We start from the raw sequence: 12070 nt of genomic DNA, 5'->3' as shown, positions 1-12070 counted from the left end.
CTTGTTGCTGTGAAACATCATCGTTAACTTCCCTCTTCTCACACATTAAAATCTGGATATACAATACCAGTCAAAAGTGTGGACACACTTTCCCATTCCAATGAATAGGAAAGTGTAAAGACAACAAGGTGGAAAGGTGTCTCAGATTTTAAAAGCGGCCCTGTGTTTACAACCAAAAGGCTCACGTGTGATCCACAAGACACACACAAAAGCTCTACATTAACACATAACATTTCTCATTTTTAGTAGAACTGAAAGTACTTATGAATTTAGCAACCTCCTAATTCAGTCAGTTTCCACAGATAGACTTTCTCAAATTGGAAGATTTCCTGAGATTTCCTGCTTCCTCATTATATATATAAAGAAAGTTGAACTTTGAAGGGTTCTTAACATTCAACTATTTTATTATATCCTTTAGATATTCAGAGAAAGGATAAATAATGTGTAGCATTATAATCCGTCACTTGTATACTTTCTTTTTTTTTTTTGGGGGGGGGGGTGTACAGACTATTATTTATTTCCTGTATATGATCTCAAAAGCAGATCTGTTAACATCAGAGTAACAATTAATTTTTTCATTTTCCACTTCAACTTAACTCCTAATCTTCATAATCATACTGTAGGCTAAATGATCAGTTAAAATGCTTGTAGAAGTTTATAATCTAGTCTAAGAAGCTAACACACGATCAGACGACACCATAATGGATTATATATTCACTGCAGTTTACCCAGCAGGGATATGTGGACCAGTTTGACACATTTGCTCTGCTTGGTTATCCCTGAATGACGCCAATTATGCTAATAATCACCACAGGATTATGATAGAAAACACATATGAGCTTGAAGCCGACATAATAATTACGCACCTCAAAACACTCTGGCAGTTTGAACTCAGACTGAACTTTGGTTAAAGGATTCTTTGTTTTGACTGAACCAAGCACAGGTTTGGACACACATATTTATAAATGATTCCAAGCAACAACAAAAACCGGAGGGGGCAGGAGTCTTGCAGGGGCAAGTCTTTAATACCTAGGGAAATGTGCTGCAACAGACTGGGCTGGAAAAATTCTAACTGTAAAATTGGATTTTAATAAAATGCCTTGATTTGATTTGATGCATTTTTTCCTTTGGACACTCATGACTTGTGTCCTTCCATTTCCAATTTGATTTATATTACTAAATCACCAGGACATGTGATCTTGAATGACATTAAACACTTTATAATCTCCTACACATTGTACATGTTGATACACATTTCTCCCAAAATATTAATTTCTATGTTCTCGACTATCGATTATCATTCTGTGATCTATGCAGACAATGCAGAGCTTAGTGACGAACCAACCAAAGATAAATACATAAAAGTAGCTGTTGACTCACAACTATTTCGAAACCTTTTTGATTATAAAGTAGACACAAAAATGTCAGCAGCTAAGTACAAAGACAGGATGCCACAGTCTATTGTCAAAAGGAATTGTAAATGTGGAGGAGTTTTGCTCTGCAGCCTTCAAACAGGAGTTTTTAAACACCTCAAAAAAAAAAAAAAAAAAAAACAGTGGAGGACTGCAGGTTCCCATGATAGGCCAGCTGAGTACTGCATTGGTCATCATCATTTTCTCACTTTCACTAATGACAGACATCAAGGATCAGAGGAATGAGAGAGGGGTTTGGTGGGACAGACATGTTGATTAAGTTTATTGGCTACCTGAAAATGTAAAAAAAAACAAAAAAACATTTGTGCATTATATTTGTATAATTATTCAACTTAAACCTTGATTTGGTCAGGATGACGTTAAGCTGTGCTGTGTTAGCTCTACAACCACACACTAGGGAAACAATGACATACAATAAAATTTTACCATTGATGACAATCTAGGCTAAGGCTTGGCTAAGACAAACACACCCATACACTCCTATGTTTACAGCTGGAGCTCAGGAGGAAGCTGGACATTGTTCCAACCCTTGAGTGTTGTAGCTTTAAGTAGAAACCAATAATCTGTTACTAATGACAGGAAGGACTGAGATCTCCAGGTCTAAGAGAATCAGGCAGTCAAACTGGTCTGCTTTCATATCAGTCAGCTCTGGCTGAAAACTCTGCTGCTGTTCAACCCTTATTACATCTGGATTTTTCATTTTTGCCTAAGTTAATATTAAGTTCAGTTTACCAATGTTTCCTGCATTGTGATGTATAGAAGAGGTCTGCATATTAATTGCTGTTAAAATTAAACGCCAAATATAATTACATATTGGTGATTTCATTCGTTTTACATGAACATGTTTAAATTCACCAAGTTGAACAGTAAAACGAAAGCATGAAATAGTTGTTGAGGTGTTGCACAAAAATAAAGTCAGAAATGTGAACTTATTGGCGGTCCAAGAGAAACAGTCTTTGGGGTTCATCGTCAGAGAACCATGAATGTCTGCACTATGAATAAAGTTGTTGAAATTTCAGTCTGGACAGAAATGATTAATGGTCTTGGTTTGTCACATGAGCTTTACAGCACACTGTTATTCTTTAAGATTATTCTATTTTTCCTGTGCCCTGTACATTAGTTCTCATTGTCCGCCTCCACTCTCCTCTACCCTGGGGTGCATTTGATGGACTGATGTTATTGTCTCTTCCTCTTTTATCCCTCCATTTTCAAAGGAGGGAAGTGACTGTATCTATCAAGCTGTAGTGTGCTTAAGAGAAGCCCTGGGCACTGTAGTGCTCCGCTCCCATCTTTGAGTCAAGCTCTACAGGAAAAGGGGCAAAGCCCTGCGCATATTTGACAGACTAGCAAATTGATAGTAGAAATAACCATATTCCACCCTTCATTATACAGCAGATACACATCCTGTATTGTCTGAAGTAAATCACTCTCTGTACTTCGACTGCAGGAAGCTGATGGGGGAGATTCACAATAAACATTAAAGCAGGACTTGAAGCCTCAGTAAAGATACATAGGTTGTATGTTTTGATAACTTTAGCTGATTTATACTTGGAAATACTATAAAGAGAAGGGAACATTTTCACTGCTATGTTAAAAATGACTTGAATTTGAATACAACTTATTCTTTATCATTTACATATTTAGCTGTCTGATCAAAACAGCTGAATGTAAACATAATATAAAACTAACTTTGGTGGAAGTTTCAAATCATCATCCACAGGCATCTCCAGTAACATTGGCTGAGGTTCATGTCACAGCCAAAGGTCAGTGTAAGCAGAATTAATCATTCAATTGAATGACTTCCTTTTCTTCTACTACTCAGACACCACAAAGACTGACATCAGTGCTGCTCATTAGGGGTGGGAATCTTTTACTATCCCACAATTTGATTAAATTCTGATTTTAATAACATTTATTAAGTTTTAAACTGCTTAAAATTAAACATGCTTAGAGGAAATTGTTGCAACTGTTGCATAAACAAAATCATATATTGCTTAAGTAACAAATATAAAAGTGTCTCTTTACAAAAAAAAAAAAAAAAAAAATAGTGCAGTTAAACATGGGTTTCTCATTTTGCAAACCTTGTGAAGCTCATGTCAAGCTGGGCCTTCCCTGGCACTCGGTAAATAGGGCCCTATAAAATCCGCGATCATGGAATCACGGAAGTAGACATTAAAAACGCAAATTTATTATGAACATGGAATAAAAGAATTGGCCAACATTACACAAATTTTTTCCCCAGAATAAAAAAGAACATCTCTGTAGGGAAAATGCTCCACGGGGATCACTAATAATGCACGGCCCCTACCCATGAATGAATGAAAGTAGTGACTTGAGCGGAGTGGGCACGGTTCAATTTCTGGTAGGGGCACCTGAACATGTCTAAGTTAATTGGTGACTTGATGTAAATGTATGTGGTGACCAAAGTAGCATGGTGGCATAGTGGTTAGTGATGTTGCCCTGCAATAAGAAGGGCGTGGTTTGATTCCCGGTGGGGGTACCTGAACATGTCTAGGTTAATTGGTTAATTGGAAACGAATGATGGACTGGGCTACAGTAACCAATGGCGACCAGACGAGACCAGAGACGGGACCTCCCCAGAGACTAGACCAGATCAGACCAGACCAGACCAAAGCCCGGAGTAGTCTGACTCACTGACATACTCAATTGCAATTTCATTTCTCGCATAATCACATCTTTGTAATGCCCTTTGTTTTATTATTTATTTTGTACTTTTCTCTTTTTGTTCTACCACTATTTACCATGATTACTTCATGCTTACTCTGTTACCCAAGCTGCTAATCTTTGCTCTATTATATGACTTGTTTTATACAAAAAGTTAAATTCTTATTTGTCATTGTGAAAATAAATGCTGTGACCATAAACAGAGTTCTAAAGGGAGTGTTTGCAATTTGTATCCCAGTATTATTTTGCTGTATGACGTGTGCACTTCTCTCAACTGTGTTATATTTAACATTAAATTTAATTATAACATCTGATCTAAAAACAAGCAGTAAATACATGGCTCTTTCAGTGTGTCTACCATTAGATACTTCACTTTAAGGCGGAAATCTATCACGTTTGTTTAATATCTAAACCATTTCCTCCATTACGAGTTTCTCTGCACAACAACAAACAGTAGTTTATTTGTTCAGTCAGGTCAAGCAGAGCTTTGATAAAAAAAGTCATCAAGTCATTCTCATGCTGTGCTTCTAGATCAAATACCAGAACCACTCTACTGGAATTCCTCATGTCCCAGCGCTGACTCCCACTGCTTTACATTGTTTTGTGTACATGCGTTTGAGCACGACTAACCTCTGTCTCTCACTCCCACATGCTGGCATAGTTGTCATAGTCACACACTGATGAGTTAGCCTTCAGCACGTTTTCTGCATTTTTTTGGATACAACGTTTGGTTGAACAGATTGGACATTGGTCGTGATTTGACAGTCCTGGAATTTCCCCAAAACTACTTTGTTCCAGTACAATGAAATAAACTAGAGCACTGGTGAATGATAAATATCCTTATTTTACAAAATGATAACAATTAAAGATGCTGTAAATCTTCATACTACATGGCCAAATTCCTTGCTGATAAAACACACATGGGTCCAAATTCCAGGAGTAATGATGTGTCTCCATTAATGATTAAATTACTTAAAAATGATAAGTGCATTTTCACATCATAAAATTTCACTCTCTCCCACTGCGTCACACCACATGCGCTCAGATCATTTAGCAAGAGCAGATGTGAAAGTGAAGCTCAACATTTCTCTGCCTAAGTTCCTCAACGGCCAATGATGCATTTTATTTCCTGCAGTTCCTGCAAACGTCCGGATGTTAAAATTCTTTAAAATAATAACATGGGCATCATCATGTTCATGGCATTTGGCTGGTAGTTGTCAGTAACAAAGGCCAAAGCAAACAACTTCGCTATGGGCCTCTTCACAAAGCTTTCAAAACTTTCTCTTCCTCCAAACTTCTTCACTTTTTCCACAGGGGCTGGTACAGGTTTGTATGAATAAAAGGCTCTTGCTATTTCCACCCACAGTGGTATTGTAGCAAGAGCTATAATTCAACCATCAAATGTTATTGATCCTACTCAGATACTGATTTATAAAGGGAACATTTTTGCATTGACTATCTGTAGCACCAACATGCATGTTTAATGATCTACAAGGTAGCACTGAAGCACTGAGTCAGAGTCAGCTTGTACATTTAAACTGGGCATTTTTTTTTTTTGCTCTTACAGGACTTTTAAATTAGACTAAATAAAGGCCTTGGCAATAGAAAAGGAGCAAACAATACTTTACAAATATTATCTCTGACATCCATTGTCAGTAAGTGTCCATGAATCCACTTTCACAATCATACAGATGCTCTTCGCTATGAGAGAACTTGCTTTAAATTCTTCATATTATCCCATATCATAGTAAGAGTTGTCTGTTAGCTAGCTAATACATCATGATTCTAATATTGCCAATTTACCAACAGATATAGACCAAATAACTATGCCATTTATGCTGTGTCCAGCAATGCAAGTTTTACTGAATCCATGTTTGCTATTTCCACAATTGAGTCTGACTAAACTTACACAATCAGTCTTTGTGCACACATCCTGGCAATAATTTGTAAATCTTTCTTAGGAATGAGCAAAGATTTAAGTAAAAGACAAACTTCTTACAAGACAGTAAAGATGATCGGCAGTTCCACCTAAAACTCTTTGGAAAGTGTTTTTGAAATATCCACATTGATAACTCTCAGTTTTAACTCTCTCTCCAATATTGTTTCTTCTTTTTATATGCAGGTACACACAGAGCAATGTAAAAATATGAGTCAAACTCATTCATGCATGCACATACTTGGCCAATAAAGCAGATTCTGAAAATATCCATTTATAGGAAATTATATGAAAGTGGAAGACACGCTGGCAGTGCAGAACAAGGGATGCGTTTCAGCAGCATGTTTAAAGGGAAAAATGTACATTTTGAGGGCAAAGAAATGGGGGAGGACAAAAGGAGAAAGCTTTTATTTCCCCAATGGAAAAAATTGCTGGAGCACAGCAGGAGTTTGACTTACCAAGACTCTGTTTTCTGTCTTGTCTCCTTTGATCTCTAGTTTGACTCTTTTCCTCAGAGACAGCTTCACCTTCCTCCCAAGTGCGTCCCTCACACTCTCTGCACAGAGAGGAGAGAAGAGATCAATTGACAAAAGATCCAAACTTGAATACTTCTACACTGAGTCCAAATTTATTTCTGATGTGGGTTTTATTTTTAAAAAATGTACAAAAAAATTTCATATAAAATTTCTTCCGAGTGATTCATCATGAATGACATAAAGCATCTTTCCCACAAGCCCTTAACACACAGTCTCAGACTCAAGTTGAGCCAATTTCAGCATTTTCACTTCTTTAGCAGAGCACAGATCGATGCACTCCTGCCTCATTAGGAATAATTCCACTTTTCCACTGATTAGAAATAACATTTAAGGAAAAATTTTATAAGCTCAGCTCTAACAAGAGGAAAGATCCTCAAGGTTTCATTTAATTTGCACATTAGAATCTGTCCTCTGAGGCCTGAAACTCTCAACATTAATGCTGACAACAAATAGACAAAGTTACACAGTCAGACAGACATGCGAAAAAACCTGAGTAAATGTACTTGGATAAATATTTGTCATAATAGCGCTGGCACTCTTAGCGCATGATTAAATTAGACTAAACCTGAAATTTGATCATTGATTAATTGTGACATTGCTTATCAGGCAAAAACACCCAACATTTCCTGGGTCCAGCCTCTCAAATGTGAAAGTTTGCTGCTTCTCTTCTAGTCTATAGATGTCAAATATCTGAAAATGACATTTTAATAAGTAATTTGTACACATAATTTTAATTCCTTGGCCACTGATGCATAGTTTGTATTTGTGTGAACATGTCAAAAAATATTGGCTGGGTAGTCATAAAATTTGATGAGGATGAATTGTATTCCCATTATCCTCAGGTCTTCAAACAGGAAAAGGTTAGCAATCTAATTTAAGAAACTGAAACAGTGAACATGGTGAAATCAGAATGATGTCATCATGAGCATGTCAGTGTTAGCATTTAGTTTAAAGCTCTGCTATGCCGAAATAAAACACAACAGAGCTCCTAACATGGTGGCAACTTTTAGTGTTGTTCCCCATGTTCTTTACAATTATTGACAACAGACAACGTATAAAACAATTAAAAAAAAAAAAAAGATAGCTGAACTCAAATCGAAGATTTAAATTAGCATTATTCTGAATGTGTTTTCTGGAGTTCAGAGTGATTGTTCACACTCAGTAGGAGCATCTACAGCCAGCGGACTGGCTTAGACAGCAGAACTGGGTCAGCCACCCTTCGCCTATCTCGCAGCAGCTGATAGTCTGTATGTAGATGTGTGTGTTTCTACGTCTGTATCCATGCCTACAGGCTTCCCAAATCATTGTCTTTGAAAAGTGACTTTGTTTTAATTAGTCTGGGTGAACCAATTTAGATTGGTCATCTTGGAAACAGTTCCTGACATTTATAACTAGAATTCTTAATTTTTTTCCCCATAATTCAAAACAACATTGACACAAGAAGACATTGTATTAGCCAGCTGCCCTGTGGTTCATATTCAGTTTAGGCGCGTGCACAAAGTCACACCAGGCTTCATTTCAGTGAGGACTCATTTAAGGCAAGAAAGGTGGACACCCATGGACCTGTTAACCCTTAAACTGACCGTTCATAAAGGCTCTCACTCTCCCTTTTATGGAGGTTTTTGTTTGTTTGGTTTTTTTTTTCGAGAATTTCACCACCAGACTTTATGTGTCACTGCACCAATGAGTTCAAATCTGACACTTTGGAGGTGTTTAATGTCACAGACATGACGTGAATTATGATCTGCCCTGGATTATGGCATCAGTAAATTAGACATGAACATTTAGAAGGTAATATTAGCACAAAGGTAACCCCATTGCTTTAAATCACAGGAATTTCAGAACTTGATTTTGTCCTATTCTTTTTTAATAACCTTTTCCATTTGAAAAACATAAGTTTCCCTTTCAGCGTTTCCGCCAAGTATTTGGCCACTTTGTATGAGACCTAATCTTTCTATTTCTCTGTGTATATTCAAATAAAAACAACAAGAATGCTAAGAGATCGACAGATAACATATTAAAGGGTTACCATCTGCTTGTTATTCTGAGCAAGTCAGAGCTCAATGACGAGTGCACACGGCATGACAGGGAAGATTAAAGTGTCACTACTGCAGGTACAGACACTCTTTACCTCAAGTGTGTCTAGCTCATCTGAAATATCACAGACACAAACTGGTTGACAAACTTTCTCTGATTGTGTACCGAAGTAAGTTCTTTGCTATGTTACCTAATGGAAAGCTTTTCCCAGATGTAGCATTTTCCTCTTTTGGTGAAATATATTTTTAGCAGTAAAACATTTGAATGGCCTTGCCTCGATGATCCTTGCTGGTTCGTTGAAATCAGCTATGTGAATGTTGTTGTTTGTGTCTTTGTTTGTTGTGTGATAGTGATTCACCAGAACAAGTGAAAATTTCAAACAATGGCTGGTTATACACCTATCCAGACAACACCACATTATAACAGGATGATGCCAGGCCAAATTAATTGCATTAAATGCGCAGTGTTGGACATATGAGTCAGCTGGAAACAGGAAAATTCTTGTACAGAAGGGGGATGGCGATAGAAAGCTTAGTCACTAAATGGCTGAATGGAAATCATAGATAATCTGCAATTCCAGCCCTGGAAAAGCATTTCTTTCTGTTGTGAGAAATAAAAACCAAAAACAATAATGTGATGAACAATATCATAAGAGATGTAGAGTGAGATATGTAAACATCTATCCTTTGTTTTCACATGATCCAGGACAGGATATAATTACCACATTAAAGATGATACTTTGATACACTTAAAATTACAACATCAAATGAACATACTCACTGACTGTAAAGAAAGATACAATAATAGACTGGATAACAAGAACAGCTGTAAGAGTGTGCAGGTTGATAAAGGAAGCAACACACACTGAAGTGAAATGGAAGATATATTTAGTGACTCAGTAAGTAAATACTCGACCAGGGCAACGTTATCCTGTGCCTTATGAGGTCTGCACTGTCTTTATAGGTCTTAAGAAGGACAGAATGAAACCAAAGGAATATATGGGCTTTTGTGCAAGATGAAGCGAGATATAGCACTTGTGCTAGTCCAACATTGCACAGAGGTGTCAAAAACTGAGTTACACTGCAAAACAAAGAGAGCCTGAGCCTCAGCCAAACAGCCCGCAGGACTCTAAGCTTTGTCTGCAGTCAGTACAAACAGAGGAATATCCAGAGAAACACAGCAGAATTTATCTGACGGGACCAGGGTGGTGGTTGTGGCTACCAGGCATGTAAGAGCTGTGAGAGCGTACTACTGGGGGGGTAACACTGAATGACCACTCACATCTAAACTATGTGCTTCTTCTTCCTGAAGCAGGCTGCTGTCCATACTACACTCATTGCATGTTGATTATCCAACTGTACTGCAGCTCAAGCTTTCATAATGTCAATGAAGGTGTAAGGAATGTCTGTAAGGACAAGCTGTTTGAATAAACCAATAAGAAGGAAAGTGTCACAATAAAAGCTGACCCTGTGGGGGTAAATAGTTGGATATCAGTACAATACCATTAATATTAATACAGTATCTCAGCACTACACATGTGACTGTGTTACAGGGAGAGGATTAGTCAAACTTGAGCCTGCAGAGCATGCACAGTGGAGGATGAGACATCAGTGATTGTTCCAGTCTGCACACATGGCTGCAACCCATCCGTGTCTGCTCTTACCCACAAGCTCTTTGGGGACCTCTGACACCTCCTCGCTCATTTTGTCGAAGATTTGAAAAAAAGTGCCCCCGAAAAATTACGACGAGACTTCAGTCAACACATGGAGAAGCTTGAAATATGGAGTCAACCGGGGGGAGAAAGGAGGGGGGTGGGGGCAGTGTCAGGTGGTGCCGCCGCCGGTGTGTCTCTCCCGGTTACATGCTGCTCTCCTCCCGCGGTGTCCGGACAATGTATCGACGTCTATCTGCGCGCATCTCTGACCAGCACGAGGGCTCCGAGGTTGTCCGTTTACAAAATAATGATGATAATAGCAATAAAAATTATAAAAAGGAGGAACCCCCGCTAAGGTCTTCTTAAAATCATGTTGCAGCTCAGCAGACTCAGGGCTTCACGGGCCGTGGGGAGCGGTCCGCCGGTCAGGATTATTCCCTCCGGCCGCGGCTCTACAGTAAAGCTGTCGGAGCTCAGGCAGCAGCCAATAGAGCGGAGCGGAGCCCCGCCCCGCCCCGCCCCGCTCCGTGATGCGACAGCCGGGGGGAGACGCCGTGGCAGGAGGCGGGGCGGGGGAAACGGGGACCCCTAGCGGTCGGTCAGGTCCCTGCACCAATGCTTGGGAACAAGGAGGAATGGATTCTAGAAATAGATCATGATAAAAATCAGGGGTGGACGGTAACGAAGTAAATTTACTTGAGTACTGTCCTTAAGTACAGTTTTTGAGTATTTGCGTTTCACTTGAGTATTATTTTTGGGGGATACTTTTACTTTCACTTCACTACATTTCTATGCTCTCATTACTTAGTGGATTTGTGCTAACATTACCTCTTCATTGTTTTTAATTGTATATTGTAATTGCATATATTATTGTATATGTATATGCATGTATATGCACAAAATAATAAAAAATAAAAATGTATACATACACACACACACACACACACACACACACACACACACATATATATATATATATATATATATATATATATATATATATATATATATATATATATATATATTATTATTATTATTATTTGTAATACACACACCTTTGTGCATGTTCCAGGTAAGAATACGGCCACGATGTATAATGTAGAAGGAGCTGATAGCAATGGAGAAATAATCCAGGTAGCACGCATTAGCTTGTAACCAGAGTTTGGATGTCTTCGGTGGACGTCACTTACTACAGGGTCCGGACAGGACCCTCCCTGTCCCTCTCTCTGTTACCTGACAGCAGCTGGAGGTCTCTCCTCTCCGTCTCTTCTTTCTGATGGAGCTACCAAACTCAGCTGTTTCTGTCAAAGTAACGTTTTGTGTCGGGCTTTAATACAAGCTAGGCTAATGGACGTTAGCATTAGAGCTGGCCAGTTAGCTTACGTTACAAGCTAACGGCCCTGTTTCTTACCTTGCTCTACGTTTCTCGTCCCAGCTTCACCGTTACTACATTTTTCAAAAATATTTGTTCAGAAAATGTCCTAACCCTTTATTTTCTTATTGTCTTTTCTTTTCCAACAGTAACCAAGGGGCGGGGCTTAGCGAAGGTGGCTCGGCGGCCAAACCATTTGTTGGAGGGGGGGTGACCAGAAGTCCCGAAAAATTCGGGACAGTCCCGAAATTAAAGCAGTTGTCCCGAAACCTGCTCTAATTGTCCCGAAAGCACAGTAGACAGGAGTCATTTCCTGATAAAACATCAAAAACTGATCATGGTGGTTGAGTCGTCCTGCAGCCAGCTCCCTCCGATGATCCAGAGAGCGCAAGTTGCAGCCAAGAGAAGAAGTGATGG

General features: G+C 38.8%; 1 protein-coding gene across 1 annotated transcript in view; it reads right to left on the bottom strand.

Annotated features, from left to right (window-relative positions):
* The window catches only part of LOC115045320 (F-actin-uncapping protein LRRC16A-like), a 51335-nt gene extending 40621 nt beyond the window's left edge, over positions 1-10714 (bottom strand). Inside the window, exons 1-2 of the mRNA XM_029504947.1 lie at positions 10291-10714; positions 6513-6610 (exon numbers count right to left, since the gene is read on the bottom strand). Of these exons, the coding sequence (XP_029360807.1) occupies positions 6513-6610; positions 10291-10330 (138 nt within the window). The 5' untranslated portion in view covers positions 10331-10714. The remainder of the gene's footprint in view (positions 1-6512; positions 6611-10290) is intronic.
* Positions 10715-12070: the final 1356 nt, after the last annotated feature.

The sequence above is a fragment of the Echeneis naucrates genome, chromosome 6 (genome assembly GCF_900963305.1).
Source record: "Echeneis naucrates chromosome 6, fEcheNa1.1, whole genome shotgun sequence".
NCBI classification, from domain to species: domain Eukaryota; kingdom Metazoa; phylum Chordata; class Actinopteri; order Carangiformes; family Echeneidae; genus Echeneis; species Echeneis naucrates.
This window is presented reverse-complemented; position numbering and strand designations above follow the sequence as displayed.